The sequence below is a fragment of the Penicillium taxi genome, assembly GCF_028828555.1.
Source record: "Penicillium taxi strain IBT 34144 chromosome Unknown utg000002l_segment0_segment0, whole genome shotgun sequence".
Lineage (NCBI taxonomy): Eukaryota > Fungi > Ascomycota > Eurotiomycetes > Eurotiales > Aspergillaceae > Penicillium > Penicillium taxi.
The window spans coordinates 2265164-2290419 of NW_026643204.1; the positions used below are offsets into that span (position 1 = coordinate 2265164).

The 25256-nt window shown below is 44.6% G+C and overlaps 6 protein-coding genes across 6 annotated transcripts; all 6 read left to right on the forward strand.

The window, feature by feature from the left end:
- Window positions 1-2556: 2556 nt before the first annotated feature.
- Window positions 2557-4260, forward strand: N7495_002766 (cytochrome P450; the record flags this gene model as incomplete). Its single annotated transcript, XM_057205435.1, has 1 exon — window positions 2557-4260. The coding sequence occupies one exon, from the start codon at window positions 2557-2559 to the stop codon at window positions 4258-4260; it is 1704 nt and encodes a 567-aa protein (XP_057066042.1).
- A 1103-nt stretch (window positions 4261-5363) lies between these two features.
- sit2 (putative siderochrome-iron transporter) lies at window positions 5364-7425 on the forward strand (the record flags this gene model as incomplete). Its single annotated transcript, XM_057205436.1, has 3 exons — window positions 5364-5749; window positions 5809-6422; window positions 6485-7425. The coding sequence occupies 3 exons, from the start codon at window positions 5364-5366 to the stop codon at window positions 7423-7425; spliced, it is 1941 nt and encodes a 646-aa protein (XP_057066043.1).
- Window positions 7426-7804: 379 nt separating this feature from the next.
- N7495_002768 (uncharacterized protein) lies at window positions 7805-8128 on the forward strand (the record flags this gene model as incomplete). The annotated part of the gene is made up of 1 exon (XM_057205437.1): window positions 7805-8128. One exon carries the CDS (start codon window positions 7805-7807, stop codon window positions 8126-8128), a length of 324 nt encoding a protein of 107 aa, XP_057066044.1.
- Window positions 8129-18601: 10473 nt separating this feature from the next.
- N7495_002769 (GH92 family glycosyl hydrolase) lies at window positions 18602-21023 on the forward strand (the record flags this gene model as incomplete). The annotated part of the gene is made up of 2 exons (XM_057205438.1): window positions 18602-20376; window positions 20426-21023. The coding sequence occupies 2 exons, from the start codon at window positions 18602-18604 to the stop codon at window positions 21021-21023; spliced, it is 2373 nt and encodes a 790-aa protein (XP_057066045.1).
- A 490-nt stretch (window positions 21024-21513) lies between these two features.
- Window positions 21514-22533, forward strand: N7495_002770 (flavin-linked sulfhydryl oxidase ERV2; the record flags this gene model as incomplete). Its single annotated transcript, XM_057205439.1, has 4 exons — window positions 21514-21734; window positions 21806-21934; window positions 22019-22462; window positions 22518-22533. The coding sequence occupies 4 exons, from the start codon at window positions 21514-21516 to the stop codon at window positions 22531-22533; spliced, it is 810 nt and encodes a 269-aa protein (XP_057066046.1).
- A 1074-nt stretch (window positions 22534-23607) lies between these two features.
- Window positions 23608-25256, forward strand: N7495_002771 (LYAR-type C2HC zinc finger protein; the record flags this gene model as incomplete). The annotated part of the gene is made up of 3 exons (XM_057205440.1): window positions 23608-23628; window positions 23707-23829; window positions 23889-25256. The coding sequence occupies 3 exons, from the start codon at window positions 23608-23610 to the stop codon at window positions 25254-25256; spliced, it is 1512 nt and encodes a 503-aa protein (XP_057066047.1).

Below are 25256 nucleotides of genomic sequence, written 5' to 3' on the forward strand. Positions count from 1 at the left end.
TAGACGGGAACACACACAGAAAACTTGGACTTTCTGGCCAATCAATGCATTTGTCCAGTTTGATAACCTGGCCTTCTTCTCAATTCCATATAATAACGGAGAATTTCAAGATAAGGATCCATGTATCTACTCTGTATCCGGTTCCTAAATATTATCTATCAATTGGTGCCGTTCAATTGTGACTGCCTAAAAGTAAGCTACTGATTCATGCACCTGGTTGCCACCTATATCTTAGGTCAAGAACATGACGACGGCATAAAGCCTTGGAAGGACCCGGATTTTGTATTGCGGGCCCTATTGAGCATAGGGTGTTCAATCAGAGCCATTTCCTTTTCCAGGTGGCTAGAAGAACCTCAACAATGCCCCACCTTGGAACGCCTCATCCTTACTATGTATTTCCAACCTTGGAAGTTTTTAACGACCCGACAGCGACATCGGGGCTATTAGGCTGGGTAATTGGATGACTTGCCATTTTGTTTGCTTGAATTGGAACTGAATGTAGCTGGCGGCTTGCGTAGGAGCAAACGAATTGTTATTTCGATTTCCGGTACGAGAAAACCAAACTGCCAAGCCTCATACTCGCTAGAGTATGAACGTAGAATATTCAGTTTATACAATAGAACGTCTTAGTTAAAGACAGTCTCGTAAAGAAGTTTGATGGTAAATAAGCTGACTTTCCAATTAGACTAAACATCCAATCAAACAACCTTGGTATTTCAGTCAAGCATGTCCACCTGGAGTGGAGATCGGATCTTCACACGAAAATGATAAAAAAACGCAGTCAGCTGGGCCCTTCACCATGCCACTTGAAACAACTCCCCTCTCAATAAAATTCCCTTTGATTTTTATCTGGGCGGGATGTGATGTACGAAGTAAGTTACCTCTCATAACGGAGGCGAAATTTCGGTGACTTCGAACTAGTCCGGGTCCATTACGTCTAATGCTCAAAAATTTTCCCCTGTGAAAATTCTCAATCGTTAATTTCTTCGAGGGATTGGGTCATCTATTGATTGCGTCCAGTTCAGCATTTCTCGGGACTCTATCCCCACTTTTCGTGATCTACTCTGTAGAAGCAATCTATGATGGGCGTGTATTTGCGGGGCAGTGATGGTGCTACTCGTCGTGTGCTGCAAAAAATGGATTTGCAAATTTCGCATTTGAATCAAATGTCGATATTAGGGGATTGACCTTCTTGGCAGGTTGAAACCAAATACAGTCAGCTGAAGGGGCCAGATAAACTCGCACTCGAATGACTTGATATTAGGTGGAGTAAGATGAAAAACAGAATAACTCATCAAATCCATGAATGTGGCTATCTATAGCACGTCCGCAAGTGTTTCTGGTGATAATTATAGGCGTATATATTCCGAGGTTGATATTCTTCATTATGTGACATATATTAAATGGCGTAGTAAGAGCCGAGCAGTTTGAGCTGTTCGAGTCGCGCGAGTTTTCGCTCTCATCTTCTTAATGATTCTATCTGTCACTCGGATACCAGGTAGAGCCTTTGCTTGGTGTCATGAATTATTCAAAATGGGCTGGTCCTCTCTGCTGTAAAGTGGAATTTGTCTGGGGAAGGACTAGGGTCATCATTCATCATTTCTCGGCAGTAGATCCGGTCGATCCTGGATTGTGTTTCTGATATATCTCATCAACCAAAGGCCTTGCTTTTGAAGATTCTCAACTACCGAAATTTTATGACTAAGGAATGCCATGTTTGACTGAAGTGGAATCTCCAATGTTCAGTTACTTACTTGCTGCTCGCCTGGGTCTTGAAGAGTGGGCGCAAGAGCCGTAAATCATAGCCCTCATGGCAATTGATCTTCTTTAGATTCTGCGTCATAGAATTTTCGATCTGGTTCACTCCGGAGGTCCGCAGTATATTGGTACCTAGAGGTTGTGCTTCTGCCTTCTGCCAGGTCTGAGTGGATCAATCGAGCACAGATAACAACTCGTCCATGGCACATATCGACCAATACTAGGAGAACTTGAATTGTCTCCCGTAGCCAGGCAGTGTTTAGGAAAGTCAGTGGAGCTGGTTTTCATCAAAATTTGTTGATGTTTTTCCACAAATTACTGGATATCCTGATCGTATATATCACAAGTAGTATACCTACGTAGGTTATTTAAAGTCTTGTAGGAAATAATAAAGAATAATGTTAAAATCGAGATTCTACCTATGTACTGTTTCCAATATGTAGGGAAACAGAGTGAAGCTTCCAAGGTTAGGTGATTAAGCCCTACCTAGGCATATATCCTCCAGAGCTTCCATTGAGTAATACAAACCTGGGCCACAATTTAGTATCTTACTGACACCTTGATAGACTATGGAGAAAGCCATCTTGAAATTGTATGATACAACAAGCCCCACATCCTCTCTATATCGGCAGTTTTAAGTCGTCGATCCCGATGAATTCTCCATCTCCCCGCATCCCCGCAAAACCCCGCCCTATAAAGAGTGGGGCATAATTAGGGCATCTCATTTTAAAGACAAATATTTCATTCAAGACTAACCCTCAGATTTAAAAAATACCATCAAGTAGCTACTAGGTAGGCATGGCAATCTCCGCTGTACTCGGTCTTTATTCTTGCCTTGATTCATTATCAAACCTTTTCCCATCGCCACGCTATTCAATAGGAGTAGCTGTGATCCTTGTACCATTCCTCTCCGTTCTTCTCTATGATTTCATACTATACCTCCGCCTTCCTCCAGGCCCAACACCTCTTCCGTTCGTCGGTAATAAGTTCATAATACCGACATCGTCACCATGGATCCATTTCGAAAAATGGGCTAAAGAATACGGCCCAATCTTCACTCTTTGGATAGGCCGCCGTCCCACAATCATCATCTCGGACCCAAATGTAGCAGTCGATCTGCTCGAAAAACGAAGCAACAAGTTTAGTTCCCGTCCTCGATTTGTCGCCATGGGCGAACTTTACTGGGACAACTCTTCCATCTTGGTTCAGCCCTATGGCAAAGAGTGGCAGATCCGTCGACGTATGCTGCATCAGGCACTGAACCCGTCCGCACTGCGACTATATAAACCCATTCAAGAAGCTGAGGCAGCTAGACTCTGCGGGGCCATCTTCGACAATCCTGCATCATACGAGGGACATCTCGATCGCTTCACATCTAGTGTTGTCTTCAGCATTGCTTATGGCCATCGAATCGATTCTATGAAATCAGAAGTTATTCGGCAGAGACTGGGTTTTATGCAGTATTCTGCAAACCTCAATGTACCCGGTCGCTACCTAGTAGAGTCTATTCCCTGGCTGAAATATATTCCCAACTTTCTGGCACCATGGAAAGCAGAGATCCAACGGCGCGGACGCGAAGAAGCAGCTACAAATATGGAATTGCTGCGCCGAGTTCAAGACGATATTCGGAACGCAAAAGTCCCTTCAGACGTCCCTGACTCCCTGTCCAAGCTACTTCTCGATGCAAAAGCAAAAGATCCAAAAGCCTTTGGCGACATTGGTGAAAGGGACTTTTCATTCGTGCCCGCTTCTTTATTTGGCGCTGGAAGTGATACTACTGCTAGTACGCTATGCAGTGGGCTACTCATGCTCGTTACAAACCCAGAGGTGCAAGCTGCCGCACACGCAGAACTGGACCATATCGTTGGAGGATCACGATTACCCACATTCGACGACGAAAACCAGTTGCCATATATCAAAGCTTTGTGTATAGAGATACTACGGATCCGCCCAGTGGCTGTTCTAGGCGGTACGCCTCATGCAAATTCAGTCGCTGATACATACTCGGGGTATCTGATCCCGCAAGGTACAACAATCCTATGCAATTCATGGGCGATCAACCTCAATTCTACTTACTACCCGAATCCGCATCATTTGAACCCGCTACGATTCTTAGGTGTTGACCCGACTACATTGTCGTACCTGCCTCGCTTCTCGGCTGAGGATCTGGCCGAAGTGTCCCAAGCAAAGCCACACCCTTCAAAGGAAGGACATAGCTCATTCGGCTGGGGCCGACGTATCTGTCCTGGTTCAGGTTTGGCGCAGAATTCATTGTTCATCGCATTGTCGCGTCTTCTATGGTCATTTGAGTTCAAGCCTGTTCGGGAAAAAGATGGGTTGGAGCGTGTCTATGATAATCTTGACTATACACAGGGCTTTAATATTCGGCCTAAATCATTTGAGTGTCAGATTCGTCTACGAGGAGAAAGGGAGAAGACATTGAGGGAGGAAGTTGTGAAGGCTGTACAGGTGATGAGTCGATTTGCGCCGTTCGAGGAATAGGATTCAACTTGGAGATTGTGTTATGGCTTTTGTGTGAGCATCCCGAGACAATCATCTAGTTCATTAGAAGTTCATGATGAAAACAGAGCGTCGCTTGATGTTAATGAATTTTCAGAATCCTAGGGGAAATAATTACCTGTAGCCTGGCTCCAATTTTGGAGTGCTAGTTTTGCCACAACTGTTTTCTGAGTCATCAGTTAGAACCAAGGAAAGCATTGGAAAGGGGATGATGGATTTTCAAATCCTCCTTGGAAGCGACGAATAAGATTTTTATGGGGCACGAAAATTCTGATCAGATTAGATGAGCTGATTGATAACACTATGAGCTGATTGATACTGGCCCCCATATGTTTCGTAAAATTTTGCCCTATGCGCTATTTATTAGTCAAGAAGGATTATACCGAGTTGGTGTCAAGCCTCTTCCAGGTAAAAGCATCATGGCTATGTCCGAAAAGATGGATGACCGACAGGAAGCCGAGTTTGCCGCATCCAATCATGAAGACAAGTACAAGAATTAATAGCGGTAAATTTATCCACAGCATAGGCCTGACCAAGGTCTATTTGACTTTCAGGATCAGTCTTAGAACAGAGATTGGTCAATGGTGGGGCACTGAAAATTTAGTATGCTGCATGGATAGCTCCACATAATGAGTTCAAAGTGTTGTCTTCAAGACTATTAGCATGATGGATCATGGAAGTAACATGGGATTGTTGAAGAGTTTATAAATTGGAGAGATTGAGTGAGGGTAGATAGTTATTATAAAAGCGTGGTTAGATGCAAGCGGAGACTCGAAGCTGCATATCACAGTCACATTGGGATGGGTCAGCACTAGTACATATCAAGAAATTTATTATATACCCAATCAGATCAGCTTTTTCAATAGGGGTTGATCCATATTTCGTTATCTGATTGGTTAATTACCCCACTTGTGGGTATTACCGCTTATCTGATCATAAAGTATCCACCTACAGTGTGACTGTCCTACTTTTTATCGTCCCACTGAAGTTTTGGCGGAGAATTAAATTCGTTTCATTCCCTCTGCTTTCTTCCACTCCTTTGTTTTGTTTTCACACCTGCAACTTTTATTAGTACTCAAGGCACAATGGGTGTCTTTGACTCTATCCGAGGTCGAGACGACAATGCCAGACTCACGAAGACTGTGGTCAACACTGATGACCTCCAAACTGCTCAACCTGCAACCCAGACCGTCAATGTTGACACTGAAAATCCTGAGAAGCACCATATGCAGGTAGAGAGCAAGGATACCCACCCAGACACTGTCCCTGTCGACAATGATGAAAAGAAGCACCTCGGAGAAGCTACCAGTGATTCTGATACCTCTTTCGGAGTCAATGGTGTTGACGATGATGCAAAGGAAATCGAACGTAACCCCGAGCATGTTACCAAGCAGGCCGGCTTGGGTCAGCAGAAGGTCGAAGCTGCTGCTCTCGTTTGGAGCCGTCCTGCAGTTTATGCCCTCTATGCATGGTAAGTGCTGTACAATCTTTTACTTTTAAAATTATCCTCTAATATTTCGGAATCACTAGGATTTGGGTCTGTTTCTTTATGCTGGCTCTGCACTCTGCCATTGGCAGCAATTTGATCAATTACGTTTACTCGGACTTCTCCCAGGCCCCACAGATCTCCACCTCCTACATCCTAGCCTCGATTATCGGTGGTGTTCTCAAACTACCTGTTGGAAAGACCTTGCAACTATGGGGCCGTGCAGAAGCTCTGCTGGTCTCGATCTGCATCTATATCCTGGGCATGATTATTCTTGCGGCTTGTAACGGTGCAAATGCATTTGCAGCCGGATATGTGCTCTACTGGATCGGGTACTACTGCATCTACCTCATTCTTGATGTCTTTGTGGCCGATACATCTGGACTTCGTTCTCGGGCATTCGCCTTCGCATTTGCTTCGACACCCTTCATATGTACCGCTTTCACAGGCTCTCTGGCTGCAACTTCTATTCGACTTAGCTCTGGCTGGCGGTGGGGCTATGGCATGTTCTGCATTATTCAGCCCGCCGTCTTCTTGCCTTTGGTCATCGTTTTCAAGTTTTACGAGAAAAAGGCTATTGGACAAGGTGTTTGGACCCGCACTCCGAGTGGTCGTACGACAATTCAGTCAATCATTCACTACATTCACGAGTTCGATGGTAAGATATCATTTGTCTCCTTTCTTCTATTTTCGAGTGTCTCCATGCTAACATTTTACCAGTTATTGGCGCTTTGCTGCTTATGATTGCCTGGGTGCTATTCCTTCTGCCATTCAGCCTGGCACAGTACGGTCGCTCGCAATACAAAGATGCCAGCTTTATCGCTCTAGTCGTTATTGGATTCAGCATGCTATTCGTCTTTGCCGCTTGGGAGAAGTGGTTTGCTCGAACTCATTTCGTTCGCTACGATCTCCTCAAGAAGCCCACCATCCTCGGCGCCTGCATTTGCTCAGCTGTGGTTTATTTCAGCTTCTATCTCTGGGACCAGTACTACTACAACTTCGTCCTGATAACATACGATTTGAACTCCACCATGGCTGGATACATGGCTCAGATCTACAACGTTGGATCCTGCTTCTGGTCACCAGTTCTGGGCGTTATCATCTACTTCACCCACCGCTTCAAGTACATCTGTCTCTGTTTCGGAGTACCCCTAATGATCCTAGGCTCAGGTCTAATGATTCACTTCCGCGGCTCAGACTACGGCATCGGCTACATAGTCATGTGTCAGATCTTCATCGCTTTCGGAGGTGGCACTCTAGTGATCGGAGAAGACATGGCCGTCATGGCAGCTGGTGGCCGCGAGGGAACTCCAATCATGCTAGCATTGATCGGTCTATTCTCCAGCATTGGCGGTGGTATTGGTTACGCTGTCTCCGCTGCTATCTACAATAACGCCTTCGTCGATGCTCTCACTAGCCATCTACCCGATGACCTAAAGGCAAACGCTACCCAGATCTACACTGATGGTATTTCCGTGCAGGAACTCTACCCTGTCGGAAGCGAGCTCCGCGATGCTACCGTCTATGCGTGGGGTTACGCTCAGCGAATGAACTGCATTGCGTCGACCTGTCTTCTGATCCTTCTTATCCCAGCTGTTGCTGTTTGGAAGAATTACGATGTGAGCAAGAAGCAGAACAAGGGTACTATGGCCTTTGAGTAGGAGGGACGCTTTGCATGTATGATTTAATGGGTTGCGGTGGGATAATTCCAAGTCTCTATAGACACTCTTAATGCCTTTATTTGTTGATCGAGGCAAAAAAACTAATTAATTCCTTCCTAGGCACATGATGTCCTAGCTATCAAAATATTTCTTAAGAAGTTAGTTAACTAGCATAAAAAGCTCGCATGACTAAGCAGTAGTTATCACCTGATGTTAAACGTTACCTACCATATCAGTTTCGGCTCCTACAACTAAATATGTATGCCTTATAGACTCCATATTATAGAGACTGCTATTTATCGCCTGGCTAAGTAGCGTACCCCCTTGTAAAGGAGAGCAATTATCAATATCTATTGATTTCCATCAAGAAACCACTATAATGGGCGATAACCAAGCTCTGGCGATATTGTATGATGCTCAGATTACGCCTATTCTTGATATAATGGATAGTGACGATGGCGACTATATTCGCTGCAAATTTACTAAATTTGGCAATGCCTGCCTGAGGCAAAAATGCTTTACCGAGCTTCAGAAGAAGGTTTGGGCCTGGCCCTCATACGAGTTCTTTGTGAAGAAGCGCAGTAATAGACAGGCTGTGATTAGCGCGCAGCAGGCAGATAAGCCATATGATGTCTATTACTGCGCTTCTTCACAAAGAACTCGTATGAGGGCCAGGCCCAAACCTTCTTCTGAAGCTCGGTAAAGCATTTTTGCCTCAGGCAGGCATTGCCAAATTTAGTAAATTTGCAGCGAATATAGTCGCCATCGTCACTATCCATTATATCAAGAATAGGCGTAATATGAGCGTCGTAAGAGATCGCCAGAGCTTGTTTGTCGCCCATTATAGTGGTTTCTTGATGGAAATCGATAGATATTGATGGAGGTTGATAGATATTAGGTTATGGAGAGGGTTAAGGAAGAGGTTGAAGAAGTGAGCTTTATTAGACTTGGAGATATTTATTAATCAAACACGCTTTATAAGATATTGTAAATACGAGATGGGATGGCCAGAAAGCGACTTTGACTATTTGATTGTTTGCCTTGACTGCTGGTGTGAAATTGGGTTGGTTGTAGTCCTCGTACGAGATTATATTGATCTTGAAAATTTGATTATTTGCCTTGACTTCTGGTATGAAATTGGGATAGTTGTTGTTCTCGTACGAGACTGTATTTATTTTGACTCTTGACAATTCGACCTCTGACTCCTTGTATAAGACTTGATTCATCTCAACTCTAGATCATCCTAACTCTTCATCACCCAACTCTTGATTACCCAACCCTTATTTATCCTGACTCTAACTCCTCGTATAAGAGAGGAAAAGAATAAATATCATTATGCTATCTTTCTTATCATCCTGATAACCACTCTGACTTGTTCTTTTAAGTCCTCTTTATCTATGTCTTCGTCTTCTTGGCGCTTCGGATGTTATGTTAGCTTATATCTTGGCTGTTATAGATTACTACCTCTATTGTCGATGATAACGCTGAATGGTGGACCTTTGTCTGGCTGTGCATTAGGCTATGTATCTGGTGGTATATCGGTTTGCTGATCTTCTTCTAGGAATGGCTTAACAATAGTTATACGGAACGATCTTAGGCCTTTAATACTGCTATCGACAACATATATGTCTCCGTCGATCGAGAGTAGTGGAATGGTCCTGTCCACTTCAATCCCGAACAATTGAGCAGTTGTCAGCAAGTTGCCGTCGAAAAATGATGTAATCCAGCAAGTTGAGCCAAACCCCCCAGCTCGTCATACTTTCCAGTAAAATCACGAGGACTATCGTCAGCTAGACCGATGACAGTAAATAGCAAGCCTAGTGTTTCTCAGCGTCCAGTGATGGAAGACACAAATTCTGTCCATGCTGTCTCTGAATGAAAATTTAGCGGTTGTGTCTGTTTCCTAAACAGACTCCTGGATAGCAAGAGCGTCAGTCTTGTTTCATCAACTTCTTTGTTTTGGACAGAGTTCCACATCTCTTCGGTCTAGCTCAGGATAATACGTGTTATTGGCCAGTCAAGTATCCATCCTTACCAGATTTTATAACGGGCAGTCAATATCTCCCGACATAAAGAAATATTTCTTAGTAAATCTAACGCCCATGCGCCACTCTGAATATGCTCTGTATCTACTAGAAAATCATCTAGCGACGACGATAAGCCTTTAAGCTCTAGTCCACTATTGCTATTCCTAAACGTATCTTAGTAGCTAGCGTGACCAAGAAAACCTGGAGTAGCGCTAAGTGGAGGACAAAAACAGCGATTCGTAAGTTTATTTTTGTGTAACAGGTTGAATCCTGGTGAACTATCACGTGGTTGTACCACGTGACCCACCAACCGCATACCTCACGATTCCACCCCGAATTGTTCACGTTCTTCAAGGATTTTGTAAATAGCATGTGCCTAGCTAGTTCTGAATTCAAGATTAGCTTTAGCCCTTCACATACAAAATCCTTCCTCTAACGAGAGTAAAACCCACGACCGACGATAAGAAAAGCGCTCTCAGAAAGTATCTGATCGAGCCATATACGACAGACGAACGAATCGCTCTCGGAAAGAATCCGATCGAGCATACCAACGAATACGAAAAGCTCTTAGAAAGTATCTAATTGAGCGTCCTACGAATACGAAATCGCTCTTAGAAAGTATCTAGTTGAGCATCCGACAAACGAATTGAAGACGGAAAGCATCCGATTCAAACACGAGAAGAAAACGAATATCTTCATCATCATGACTGCAAGCGAACCGTCGAGCCCACCCGAGTGGGCCAGGACGTTGATGCAGCACATCAGTCAGACAAGTATTAGTACCGATGAGAGAATTAGAAGACTCGAAGAATTAGTGGTTCGGTCCTAGGAGCGAGCCGCTCCCGAACCACCCACGGAACCACAAGGGATACCAATCGAATCAACCAGCGATAATAACCAGATTCGACGACCTCGCCCTCGTCTCCCCGACCCCGCGATGTATGCAGGAAACATCTCTGATTGGCCAACCTGGAGAATCTCGATAGAGAACAAATTGCTAGTAGACGGAGCTGCCATCGGTACCCCATAGGAGCAATTCCTCTATATATTTTCCCGCCTAGAGAAAATAGCCGCCAAGAACACCGGAATGTTTGTGAAGACATAACGAAGCGAAGGCAACCTGTATATGCTTCTGGAATATCTTGAGAGGATGTATGGGGACCCTAACGCTTGGTCACGAGCAGCTCGGCGTCTATATCAGCTTAAACAGAAGCCCGACCAGCCTTTTTCACGATTCCTTCCCTAGTTAGAAAGAGAGCTCGCAGATGCTGGTGCAACCGAATAGCACGACGAAGCAAAACGATAACTCTTACTAAATACTCTTAACAAAGATATGACGAATTCGCTTATGAATCGTGGTGTTCCCTATGATTTTATAGGTCTTATCACACGGCTCCACGAAATCGACACTAATAGTAAGACACTGAATATCGTATTAGGCAGACGCCAGTTATCTACTTGCCAGCGAATCCAAAGAGATCAATCAACCACAGCCATAGAGGATAGGATGGACTGGACTCTAATAATAAACACGAACACCATATAGACGAATTCGTCCCGATTCGTGAACGAAAAGGGATAGGTTCGTAAAGAGGATCAATATCTTGTGGGAAAACATGTAAAATGGGTCGAGAAAGAAGAACTCCAACGTCGCTGTATAGAAAAGAGATGTCTACGATGTGGTCGAGACAACTATTAGTAAAGCGTATGCCCTTTACTACCCGCACGGAATCCGAACCAAGTGGTGGTATGGAATGCAGCAGTTGAAGAACCAAGATCGAGCCACCCCCGAAGAAGGGAGTATTCGCTAGCGATTGAAGAAGAGGAAGCGGAGAATGATTCGGGAAAAGATTAGCTCCTGCACTAAACCGCGAGCAGGAGCAGAAGGGGGTTGAGAAGCTACTAAAGAAAGAGGCGTTATTCTATATCGATGCTAGAGTTAATGGAATTCAATTCGCGAAGACTTTAGTAGATAACAGAAGCGATAGCTATGCATCTATCAGCGGACACCTAGCGCAATCTCTTAACCTTCTGTGTATCCCGATTCCACCGCGAATCCTGAACGGAGTCATCAAGAATCAAGGACGGATCACTCAGGCTATATACTTCGATCTTGATGTTAATGGACTATAATAGCAGAAAGTCTTTGCCTATATCATTCCAAGATAGTCAGACGAAATGATACTTGGGACGCCTTGGTTAAAAGATGTCGACGGAGTTTACGCTACGAAACGAGGGTATTTAGATATCCATTCGAGAAATGGAGAGCGCATTCGTTGTTGGAACCATATCGACCCATTAATCGGTCCAACAAAAGTAAAGAGATTGAAAGTATAGTAATCATCTACGGGAGAAATTAAAGAACTATTCGATAGCGTTTCGTCGCTGGACCACCTCCGAATAGCTAAAGTGACTATGGACGATATCGACAAGGCGCTGTAACCTAAGAAATTCACCGATCTGAGAGCTAAACTTCCCCCATAATATCTCCCTTGGTTAGATGTTTTTAGCCAGGAGAAAGCAGACAAGCTTCCGAGCCATCGCCTAGGGATCGATCATAAGATACCCTTGACACGCGATGGAAATGGTAACGAGTCGACACCACCTTATAGGCCATTATATAGAATGAATAGAGAAGAGCTATTAGTTCTACGAAAAACTCTTACCGATCTACTAGGAAAAGGATTCATACGAGTCAGTAAATCGCTAGTAGCTTTACTGGTGTTATTAGTACGAAAACCTAGTAGAGGTATCCGATTCTGTGTCGATTATAGAGGGTTAAACTCTATAACCATCAAGGACCGTTACCCCCTACCTCTGATTCAAGAAACACTACAAAACATGTCGAAGGCTCGCTGGTTTACCAAACTCGATATTATAGCGGCTTTCCATAAGATCAGAATGCAGGAAGGCGAAGAATGGAAGACAGCGTTTCGAACACGATATAGGCTCTATGAGTGGCTAGTTATACCTTTTGGCCTGACTGGCGCTCCCGCAACCTTCCAACGGTATATCAATGAAGTTCTACGCGAATTTCTCGACGAGTTTGTGTCAGCATATATGGACGATATCATTATTTACTCCGATGGATCGATCACGGATCATAGACGAAAAGTACGCGAGGTGCTCTAAAAGCTAAGAGATGCTGGACTTTAATGCGATATCGAGAAATCTGAATTTGAACAGAGCTCTGTGAAATACCTAGGGTTCATCATACGAGCTGGAGAAGGTCTATATGTAGACCTAAAGAAAGTTGAAGCCATTAAGCTATAGGAAGCACCTACTAATGTCCGAGAAGTACGTGGTTTTGTTGGATTCGCTAACTTCTACCGGACGTTTATACCACGATTCGCAGACGTCTCTGCACCATTGGTGTAGTTGATAAAGAAAGATATAATATTTAAATAGGATAAGGAGAAACAAGAATCATTCGAGACCCTAAAGGACCTCTTTATCTCTGCACTAATATTGGCTCATTTCCAAGAAGACACCGAAACAATAGTAGAAACAGATGCATCTAGATGGGCGACAGGAGCAGTCTTATCCTAAAGATAAGAAGATGGGACGCTAAGACTATGCGCCTATCTCTCGCGTAAGTTCTCACCTATAGAGACTAATTATATGATACACGATAAGGAATTACTCGCTATCATCTATGCGCTATGGGAATAGAAGCCAGAGCTGAAGATGGTCCCGCGATTTATGGTCTTAACGGACCACAAAAATCTACGATATTTTCATAAGGCGCAGGATCTAAGCGAACGATAAATGAGATGGGCAGACATCCTGGCCGAATTCGACTTTGAGCTACGATATCGACCCAGGAAATAGGCGATCCAACCAGATGCTCTATCCCGGCGAGGACAAGACGAACCTAAAGGAATCTCTGATGAGAGGCTCACGAATCGTTTCCGGAAACTCTTCGAATCAGTAACGATCCGTAACAATAGCACTGAACCAAGTCCACCTTTAGACTTTGATATACTAGTGGCGATGTTTAAAGAAGCAGAAACGCAGGAAGCATGGAATAATACGCGGAAGGAAGATCAAATATACCAGCAGTTCGCACTCGCACTTGAAAAGGGAGACCGACGAATCCCTGCCGAATCGAACCTGAAAATAAGCCTATCCGAGTGTGACTTAGATGAACGAAATCTTCTACGCTTTAGGAAAAGGACATAGATTCTAGATAACGAACTACTACGCACAACCTTGATCTAGAAGGTCCACGATTCCTACACGACTGGATATCTAGGACGGGACGCAACCTATACGATACTGGCCCGTAGATTCTTTTGGCCAGGAATGACGAACGATGTACGGAGATTCTTAAGGAATTACACCATTTGCGGACGAAACACGATTTAGAGAGATTCGAAGCAAGGCCTACTTAAACCGTTACCGATTCCATAACGAATCTGGGCCGAACTATCCATGGATTTCATCATAGAACTTCCACCCACTGGGAAAGAAAGAGCGACGAATTATCTAGTAATTACTGATCGGCTATCTAAAGGAGTGATCCTAATAGATATGCATAGTATTACTATGGAAAGCGTCGCAGATGTCTTTATGAAGCATATTTATATGCATCATGGTTTACCGATAGCGATCACTAGTAACCGCGGCCCATAGTTCATAGGGGGGTTCTGGCGAATCGTGTGCGAAAAGCTAAAGATTCGACGCCGATTATCTACCGCATTCCACCCCTAAACTAATGGAGCTACGGAACGCGTAAATCAAGAAGTCGAACGAATTCTACGCGCCTTTACTACATACACACAGGACGACTGGGCAAGTTTACTACCTATCGTAGCCATGGCGATCAATAACCGAGACGCAACCTCTACTAGACTATCTCCATTCTTCTTCACACACGGATACCATGTCGATCCAGTCGAAGTGATAGAAGTCTAAGCAGAGAGAGGACCAGAGATCGCAGCGGAAACATTCACGAACCAGCTACGAGACGCCACCGATTAGGCAAATGCAGCGATGGCTATCGCCCAAGAACACCAACAGGAACAAGCGAATCGTTCAAGACGAGCCGCTCCAGTCTATAATATCAACGATAAAGTATGGCTAAACCTACGGAATGTACACACGATACGGCCTTTAAAGAAACTAGACTAGCTCCACGCCAAATACACAGTTCTAGAAGTGCCATCCTCTCATATAGTGAAGCTGGATGTGCCAAGCGGCATACATCCTGTCTTCCATGTTGAGTTAATAAGACCCGCGGCAACGGACCCGTTACCGTCACAAATCGTGGACGATTCGCAACCGCCTCCGCTGTTAGTCGAAGGAGATCTGGAATACGAAATTGAAGAGATCCTACAAGCAAGGACACGAAAAATTGGACGTGGATCGCGGAGGGAAGCATTAGTGAAATGGCGAGGATACGCAGAACTGACATGGGAACCTATCGACGCAATGGAAAACTGCACAGCTCTCGACACCTTTGAACTACGATACGGACCAATTACGACTTCGAATGGACCCCGGAAAACAGGAGAATAGGAGGGGGGTATTGTAACAGGTTGAATCCTGGTGAACTATCACGTGGTTGTACCACGTGACCCACCAACCGCATACCTCACGATTCCACCCCGAATTGTTCACGTTCTTCAAGGATTTTGTAAATAGCATGTGCCTAGCTAGTTCTGAATTCAAGATTAGCTTTAGCCCTTCACATTTTGCACAATATTCATGACATAGATACGAACTAATGACTTCATAGGCTTTGGCTCGATGCGTGTACTCCAGACAGCCTATTGTTGTGCTTGACGATATAGTCAGTGGGTTATATTCCATAATTACCACATTGATCAATGCGCATCTTTTTAGCAGAGATGGAGCATTACGGTAGTCCTGGCCACGAATTCACGTTAGTCTGGTATACAAAGAACTGAACTCGAGGTAGTTGACAATTTCCAGGCCAGATCCTTCCACAGGCAGATGATATAGTCATTCTCATTGCTGGACAAGTGAAATACCACGGGCCATATTCTAATTTACCTTCAGATATTGAGCTGGATATTGAACTAGACTCGGACCCAACGAATTTGCATCAACTAGCCGGCTTCAACTTTGAAACGCCTAAGGACACGAGAACCACCGAACATCCAGATATCCAGATGCTACTACAGATTAAGTTTTCGAAATGAATACAGTTAAAGCCGATTTTCCAGGCGTGATGGGAGCTGGTCGGTATACTCCTACTAAATTCGCTCTGCCGGGTATATCTGGCTTCACTATTCACTCGTTTTCTGGAGACAATCCAAGGGGTATCCACTATTCGAGCCTCCGGTTGGCAACTTCAGTAATAGGAACGTGGAAAACATCTTCTCAATGAGTTCCAGCGTCCTGTATGCTCCCTCTACTGCATCCAGCAATGGCTCACTGTGACACTTCATTTACTTATTGCTGTTGTGGCTGTCACTATTATGATACCCGCCACGTCACTTCATGATCAATTTATAGGCGGCTCGGTGGGCGTAGCACTCAATATTGTGCTAACCTTCAGCCAGTCACTTAATTCTATGGTCAAGTACTGGACTCAGATGAAAATTTCCATTGGCGCAGTTCACCGTGTGCAACAGCTCGTATCCAACTTAAGAATAGGTTTAAAAATGTTAACAATTATGGCGGAAACATCGGACAAGAGGTTGAAGAAAGGAGAGGGCGATCAGAGAATAGAGGAGATTGTTAAGATGATAGGATTAGAGTAGATTAAGATGATGGAAAGAAATTCGTGGATTGAGATACTGTCGGTTGACTAGGTTATTACCGAAGCAGACAACTATTGATATCGTTTCTGTACGTATATAATAGGTGTATGCATATTGGGTAAAAGTGAAGTGTCATTCTAAAATGCTCAGATGAAAGAAGATATAGTAGCTGCCATGCCAAGATCACATGATCTTGGTATGTCAGCTGATATTCGTTCCAACAGATACATTGTATTGTGATTCGATTTATCATTCAGTTAAAAGATAATTAGGAACATAACCATCATTAGGAATATGACCATCATTAGGAATATAACCATCATTAGGAATATAACCATCATTAGGAATATAACCATCATTAGGAATATAACTGTCGGAACATGGATATTGCAATCATGCAATACCATAAACCCGGAACGGAACAAACAGACCCCCGAGTCACGGGGGAACAACTATATTAGGAACTCAAGTAGCTACATGAATCGAACACATTTCACACCACTTTGCACAACGTATATACTAAGAATCTAGGACGAACCATACCCTTTTCCAGTGTATATAGTGCAACGTGTGAACCCTGTCCTTTCAACGTAGTTGATCGACAATAACCATCATTAGGAATATAATAATGGTCTAGATCTTTTTGATGGCGTTGAGTTATACGTCGAGTTAGCTCCATTTTTAGTTACTTTGTAAATAAATAAAGGTAAAAATAGTACTCTAATCCTCTAAACCTAAATAGGAAATATAACGGATTTGACGGATTCGAATCCGTCAATCCGTTACCATCCCTACCGAGTCGTCGTAGTAGTAGTAGTTATCCATACATCCACCTGATTATTCAGTTTCTAAGTGAGAAGAAGAGCTTTGAGCCATCTCATTTCTACCAGTAATAGTACCTTTGGGTAGGGGAGGCACCGCCTATTGATCCTCTACTCTTAGTACAGGACCCTCTACTTGTTCGACGCCGGGAAAGGCCACTGGCCCAAGGAGGCCGCCCGGTTTGGCCCTTCAAGTACATAAATATCCCGGTTTGGATATATAATCTGATGATTCAGCTCATAAATAGCATGTTATTAACGCATGCTCGAGTCTTGTATCATGTAAATGAAGATGTTCACTCACTTTTGTAGTGAAATAAAATAATAATAGTCTGTATTTAGACTGAAGACGGCCAGAATATCAAGATACACTATAAGTTCGAAGCCAGATAGCAGTTATGACTGTTGATTTAATCAAGTAGTATCAATGCTCAATAAAAGGTATACTTGATGATACCGTGAGGGGGATAATCAAGAGAGAAATTGTTACAATGGACTCATACACGAAACGAGATTGAGGTGGATCAAGATACTCAATTGAGATACAGAGATTAATCCTTTTGCTGTGACTATTAACCTCATCGGGTTTACCTTAAATTAGGAACGAGAAGCCTCTAGATCTATTCCTCGTTAAGTGAAGGATGATGCTCTAAATACAATTAACTTCATGACCTTCTTTCTTAGTGGCAAAGCTAATTAATATATCTTTAGTTCATAAGAACTACGCTTATAGCGAAATATAATCTCTTAATGAAGATCCGGGAGCGGTTTATAAGCTGACTTCTGAGACGGTAGTCTTTTTGCTGATGCGATATAGTCCTCAGCGAAAAGCTTTAGTTGCTGAGGGGTTGGCTCAGGCTTATGGCGACCAAAAAGCTTGAATTACTAAGCAAGATACTGTGCGCAATAGCCTAATGAATACCTTAACGGTGTACCTTAATACATTCAATGCGTAGTAGCTTCATCAACCTTGCTGCTAAGAACCCCGCACTGAATCCTTCGAAGTCTTTCAAGACCACTGCATCTCAGACTAACGCAGAACAGCTACCTTGATCGTCATGCATATTAAAATGCGACGTTGTTATCAAACAGCTCAATTTTCTCTCAAAATCACTCCCATATCCGATAAAGTGCTGGTTTTGATCCTTCCAAGTTGGAAGCATGTATCATGCTATGGGTATTGAATCGAGATAGAGATAAGACAATATTTTCATTTGACGTGTCCACTTTCAAGGCTATGATTTCAATATCACAAACTACAAGCTGTATGTAGAGCGAAGATAGGTTGTAGAGTAAAAGTCTAAGGATATTTTATTTCATCAGCTTGATCGGGTGAGTAAATTGACCAAAACACACGGAGTAGAGAAAACAGATACTAGGAGGAAATAGATTGACGACAAATCAGACAAATTATTGTAGCAATTTAAGTCTTGGAAAAGGCATCGGCAACCGCTTGTACTACCTAAGTAAGTACTTCCACATTCAAGTAGACAGGCATGCATATAAACACCCGAGGTCTTTAATACAATAACGCCAAAATAATTCTCCAACAACGCCCACGGGTCCTCTTAAGCACCAATACTCAGATATAATTGAGATGCTTCCTTTCCGCTTGTCTTCCGTTATTCAACTCTTCCTCCTGATACAATATTCTTCAACAACAACAGCAGTAGCAGACGACCTCAAATATGTCGACCCCTTGATTGGGTCAACTAGCGGCGGAAATGTCTTCGCAGGCGCAAGTCTCCCCTACGGCCTAGCAAAGCCAGTCGCCGACGTAGACGGCCTCAATACAGGAGGGTTCTCAACAGACGGAAGCAATGTCACCGGCTTCTCGCACATGCACGACAGCGGCACAGGCGGGAATCCGTCCATGGGTCAATTCCCCATATTCCCACAATACTGTGCAGACAATGCTATCGATAACTGCAAGTTTACCAAGACTGCGCGCGCGACTCACTACGTGAATGAATCTGTCACGGCGCGCCCGGGGTATTTCAACATAGAGCTCCAAAATGGCATTCTTGCCGAAATGACTGCTTCTCGCCGTACGGCTTTATACAGATTTGCTTTTCCAGAGACGAAGACTGGGGATGGCGAGGCGATGAATCCGGTTATCTTGCTTGATTTGACTGATTTGTGGGATAGTCGGCAGAACGGCAGTATTGATATTGATGAGTCTGGACGTATGGTGGGAAATGCTACGTTTCTGCCTAGTTTTGGCGCTGGATCTTATCGGGCCTATTTCTGTGCTGACTTTGTCGGTGCGAAGATACGTGATAGTGGTGTTTGGGTGAATGATCGTGCTGGATCTCAACCGAAGGAGCTTTTTGTTACGCGTGGTTTCAATAACTTTTATCTTCAGGCGGGTGGGTTCATGGAGTTTGATCGGCCTAGGGATGGAGTTATTACTACAAGAGTTGGTGTGAGTTATATTAGCTCTGAGCAGGCCTGCTCAAATGCTGAGACGGAGATTCCGAATCCACTGCTTAAATTTAAGGAGCTACAGAGTGCTGCTGAAGATGCCTGGAGAGAGAAACTTAGTCCTATTAAGGTTGTCTCTGGAGGAGTCGGTGATAGAATGTTGAGAGCGTTTTGGAGTGGTATTTATCGGACGATGCTCTCACCACAGGACATGACTGGAGAAAATCCCTTGTGGGAAAGTGATGAGCCCTACTTTGACTCGTTCTACTGTATCTGGGACTCATTTCGGGCCCAACATCCGTTTCTTACTATTTTGGATCCACACGCACAGTCCAGAATGGTTCGCAGTCTACTTGATACATTTAAGCACGAAGGGTGGCTTCCGGATTGTCGAATGACCCTATGCAAAGGATGGACGCAAGGTGGCTCTAATGCCGATATTGTTCTTGCAGATGCATTTGTCAAAAACCTTACAGGTATCGACTGGGAGCTAGCGTACAAGGCGATGGTCAACGATGCCGAGAATGAGCCTTTGGAATGGTCATACGAAGGGCGAGGTGGCCTTCAAAGTTGGAGGTGGCTCAATTACATACCATATCAGGATTTTGACTATCTAGGATTCGGCACAAACTCACGCAGTATTTCACGAACGGTTGAGTATGCTTATAACGACCACAGTCTGGCGATTGTGGCCAAGGGTCTCGGCAAGAAGGACTACACTACCTATCTTTCTCGCTCGAATAACTGGCAGAACCTTTATAAAGACAGTCAGACTTCCTACCTGGAAAATGGAACTGATACTGGCTTCACGGGCTTTTTCCAGCCCAAGTATCTCAATGGCACTTGGGGCTTACAGGACCCAATTGCCTGTAGTGCTCTCGCATCATGGTGCTCGCTGACTTCGAACCCATCCGAAACATTCGAGTCAAGTATATGGGAATATCTTTTGTACGTTCAATCAACATCTCCTTCTGATTTAAATCCTAACGAGCTCTAGCTACGTTCCCCATGACATGGCAAGCCTCATCAAGCTCCTAGGCGGATCAGACTCATTCGTGAAACGCCTAGACTACTTCCACGAATCTGGTTTAGCCGATATAAGCAACGAACCTGTCTTCTTAACTGTCTATGAATACCACTACGCCGGACGACCAGCCCTCTCCGCAAAACGGGCGCACAGCTATATACCCACATCTTTCAACTCCTCCTACGACGGCCTTCCCGGAAACGATGATTCTGGTGCTATGGGCTCGTTCCTGGCATGGAGTATGATGGGTCTGTTTCCTAATCCTGGCCAGAACGTTTACCTTATCACGCCCCCATTTTTTGAGGCGGTCGAGATCACGAATCCGGAGACTAATCGAACTGCGACAATTCGGAATATGAACTTCGATCCTACTTATAAGAATATCTTTATTCAGAGTGTGAAACTTGATGATGTGCCTTATACTAAGAACTGGATTGGACATGATTTCTTTACTCAAGGTTTGTCTTTGGAGTTGACGCTGGGTGACCGAGAGAGTAGCTGGGGCACAGACAAGGAGGATTTGCCTCCCAGTCTCAGCGACTCAATCACCCAGGATGCAGCCTTTTGAGTCCGCAGTTGAGCAATTTTGGAATTTTCAATAACTTCGAAGCGTGCTAGTTCTAGGGTTCTGACACTTCTATAAGTTCGGGTTAGCTTGTAGTCAATCCTATCTGATGTGGGTCTTCAGATAACTGCAGATATCGTTCATGAAGAGATTATTGAGAGGGTCTAAGCAAAGAACAGGTTTTATTTAGTTTCTTAGGCTCAATAGAGTCTAGTTAATTAATAGATCAGGTTTGAAACTAATTTAATGATCAGCTTCTAATTTGATGATGCTCAAAATCAAACAAAGGATGTGAGACCCTGACTGACTAAGCCTCCTTCGGCCCCAACAAGTTATCTCTTAATGAACCGAAAGATTTCAACCTGTCTACAAACCTCTCATTCTCTCATTTTGGATTGAAATCTTCCCTTTCATGTTCAGGGGATTTCCCGTACTCCACGAATAAACTTATTGACGACATTCCGCAAAACCGATCTCAGTATCCCCTGCCAACATGATCCACCCCCAAATCACCCGGCGCATCGTCATTGGCGCCGGAATTTCATTATGTCTCATTCTATTTCTCCTCATGAGACCACAAGCTCCTCTCAGTCCTGCGATCCGAGCGCCCGGTCATATAGACCACTCCCCAACACCGACGCCCGCCATAACCCTCCAACCGAACACATTGAAAGGAGGCGTGGTGATGCCGAAGTTGGGGAACGAAACAGCGAAGTAAGCAAAGGACTTGATATCCAGGCTACCTATGGCAGTCATGCTGATAAATGGTGTGCGCCCATCTGTAGAGCTGAGCTAGGCCGTGCAACATGGCGATACTTCCACACAGTCATGGCACGATTTCCTGAGAAGCCAACCCTCGACGAGCAGGAAACGCTACACTCGTTCATTTACCTCTTCGCACGACTATACCCATGGTACGTTCTATTCTTTGCCTCATATCGTTCTTGGACTAGCCCCGACTTGTTTCATTTTTTGCGACGGGACTAACAATAAAGTAGCGGCGAATGCGCTGAGCATTTCCAGGGTCACCTGAGCAAATACCCACCACAGGTCTCATCACGCAACAACGCAGCAGGCTGGGCCTGCTTCATCCACAACGAAGTCAATACGATGCTCAAGAAGCCTGAGTTCGACTGCAGTAAGCTTGGAGAGTTCTATGATTGTGGATGTTCGGGAGATGAAGAGGGGAAAGAGGGCAATAGCAAGGAAGAAAGCGATATCACAGAAGAAAGTGATATTACGGAAGAAAGCTATATCAATGAAGAAGTTGATAGCAAGGAAGAAGCTGATAGCAAGGAAGAAGCTGATAGCAAGGAAGAAGCTGATAGCAAGGAAGAAGCTGATAGCAAGGACAAAAATGGACTCTTGGCTGCATCGAGGACTGATGAATCGAGCGAAGATGCGTCCTTCGATCACCTGGCTGTGGAGATCTCAAAAGAAGCGTCAGTTACACTTTCCAGTGCCGTCTGCGGGATATATTACTGACTTACATTTTAGAACTACGCGTGGTTGACGAAACTATTATTTAAGCTCGAATCATCACTTTGTCAAAAGTGTTGATTTGACTTCATTCTTTCACAGCATTTGTCAGAGCTGGTCTCTGTATTGTATAATACATCTTTTCTTTTCGTTTTTTGAATCTTCTCCTCTATATGTACTATACGACTTTTGAGCGGTGTACCTAGGTAGGCTCTACTCCTTATCATTCACATACTTCTTCGTCCAATATGGTTACCGTCGTGTATGCAGTACTTTTGCAAGGTCGATCCTCACGAGTGCATGACCCAGGATCCGATGATCCACTCGTTTCAATGTTGCGCATGACCCGCTTATAGTATTAGAAAGCATCGCGCATTCCAAAGTATTGTGGAGACTACTTCAAGAGATTACTGCCGAATCCTCAAATACCTTGTAATAGTATATCTCACATGGCCAATTCGGGTACAAAGCGCCCTCAATTTTGAAGTCTATGGTCTATACTAGATATCGCAGACCATCAAAGTTTCGGGAAAGCGGGATGTAAGACTTCAGGTGACAAATGAAAGGGTCTGGTCTCCTGACTGAGTTGCGGCCTAAGGAACCATAGTTTGCCTTAAATATGTTTATCAGTAAAAGCAATTATCTGAATATTGTGAGAGAGTTTATATCTTCATGTATAAGTAGCAATTAATCCTTTCATCTTTATTCTTCTACAAAGTAGTTTCAATATCTACTTCACTCTCCACCTTCTTATCGACATCTCTCCTATCCAAGCCTAGTGTATTTCCATATTAGGACTAGCGTTGGTCCACGCGCTTTCAAATTTCGACGCGCAAAAAGAAAAAAAAAAAAAAAAAAAAAGGAAAAAGCATTACATTGCGCTTTCTGAAACTCAGCAGGCGCGACTTTATTTTCTTCCCGAAGGGATATCTTAAGGTCTTCTACTCCGTGCTCTGCTTCCACTTGATCCGCATTCCCCAGACTTTACCTCCCCGCACAACATTGCCCTTGTTGCTTTTGCGCTTTCCATTTATACCTTTCTTGGTTTACTTTGCGCCGGCGCTTAATATTTCTACTCTGTATCGGAAGCCGATTCTTGAACATCAATATGGTGTCTTTCCAATGCGAGGTTAGTTCGCATATACTGGCGTTCGCCTTCGCGCTGTCGTCGCCTTGTCTTCTCGGTTTGCTTACGAGTTTACTCTAGGGATGTGGTGATGTTCTCACCAAGAAGAAGCTCGATCCCCATCGCGGTCAATGCCGTGGTGCCTCATACACCTGTATCGATTGTATGGTTCATTTCAACGGAACCGAGTACAGATCGCACACAGTATGTCCATGTTTCCATCGATGGATTAGACCTGTTGCTGACAAGGGTTTTCCTTCCAGTCCTGTATGACAGAGGCGCAAAAGTATCAAGGCGCTCTGTACAAGGAGAAACCGACTAAGGGTCAAAAAAAGGCCCAGAATAACCAGAACAAGAACGCGAAACTCAATCCCAACGCCAACAAGCAAGCCCGTGTCGAAGACGGCTCTGATGGTGAGCACCTCATTAACCGACCGCCTCCTCCGGCCCCTACTCCCCCACCTGCGGGTGCTGTAAAAACACCCAAAGCTGCGAACGGCGGCAAGGCTGTCAATGTGTTTGACTATCTGGTCACCGATGAGACCCCCAACGCATCTAGGGTTACCCTGGCCGGTCCTAAGGAACAGATGACCATGGTGTCGCATGCCAAATCGGTCTTCGAGCCCAGCAAATCCCTGGCTCACCTCGACACCAAGACGGACAGTGAAGGAAACTACGACATCCCTTATGAAGAGAATGGATTTTCATATGGTGCCGAGCCCATTCCCCCAACCAAGGAGTTAGAGGTTGTGACTCCTGCGCCTAAAAAGAAGAAGGAGAAGAAGGGAATTGTCAGCGAGAAGAAGCGCAAGCGCGATCAACCAGAGTCATTCAACAGCCCCGAGCTAGATGACACCCCCATGATGGATGCGCCTTCTAGCATTATCAACAACGCAGGCACCCCAATGCTTAAACACTCCGGCCTGACTGGTGGATTGAGCCGGATGATGCGATCCCCTTCCATCGATGACACCCCTGATCACGGCCTTAATGCCCATCAGGACTCATCATCCCCGATTAAAAAAACCCGCCGCACTGGCAAAGAGAACAGCAACAGCGACGGCCTCGGAATCTCAATCAGGAACCGCGCCGAGCGCCTCGTCTCATCAATGTTCAGTGGCACAGGCTCCGTAGCCTCAAATGGAAGTGGCAGCCACGACACATCCCACGCTCTCGTGCGTCGGGGTAGCATATCTAGCGGCGACGGCCAACTCGAAGTGCGCAAAAGGAAGTCCCACCGCTCCCGCGCCGCTTCAGACAACCACACCGAGCGTAAATCCAAGCGCAAGAGCAGCAACCCCAACGACGGTGATCGTCCGTCTCGTCGTCAAAAGCATGCCGATGAGCATTCCTCCCATCGGGATAGCCGTCAGGTGACAATTTACCGTCATTCCGAGGCACCAGCTCGTAGAGAAGATGTCCTCCAGCGTGAAATGGCCCAGCACTTCCTCTCCCTTGTGTCAGATGGTGAGCGCGGCTGTTCAGTCCATAAGGCATTGAAGCGTTTCCATCGGGACTTTTCTGATGACTACGACGCTGATCCTGAACGTCGTAGTGAAGATGAAAAGGATCTCTGGCGTGGATTACGGTTGAGACGTAATGACCGCGGTGAGATTGTTGTCACTATCTAA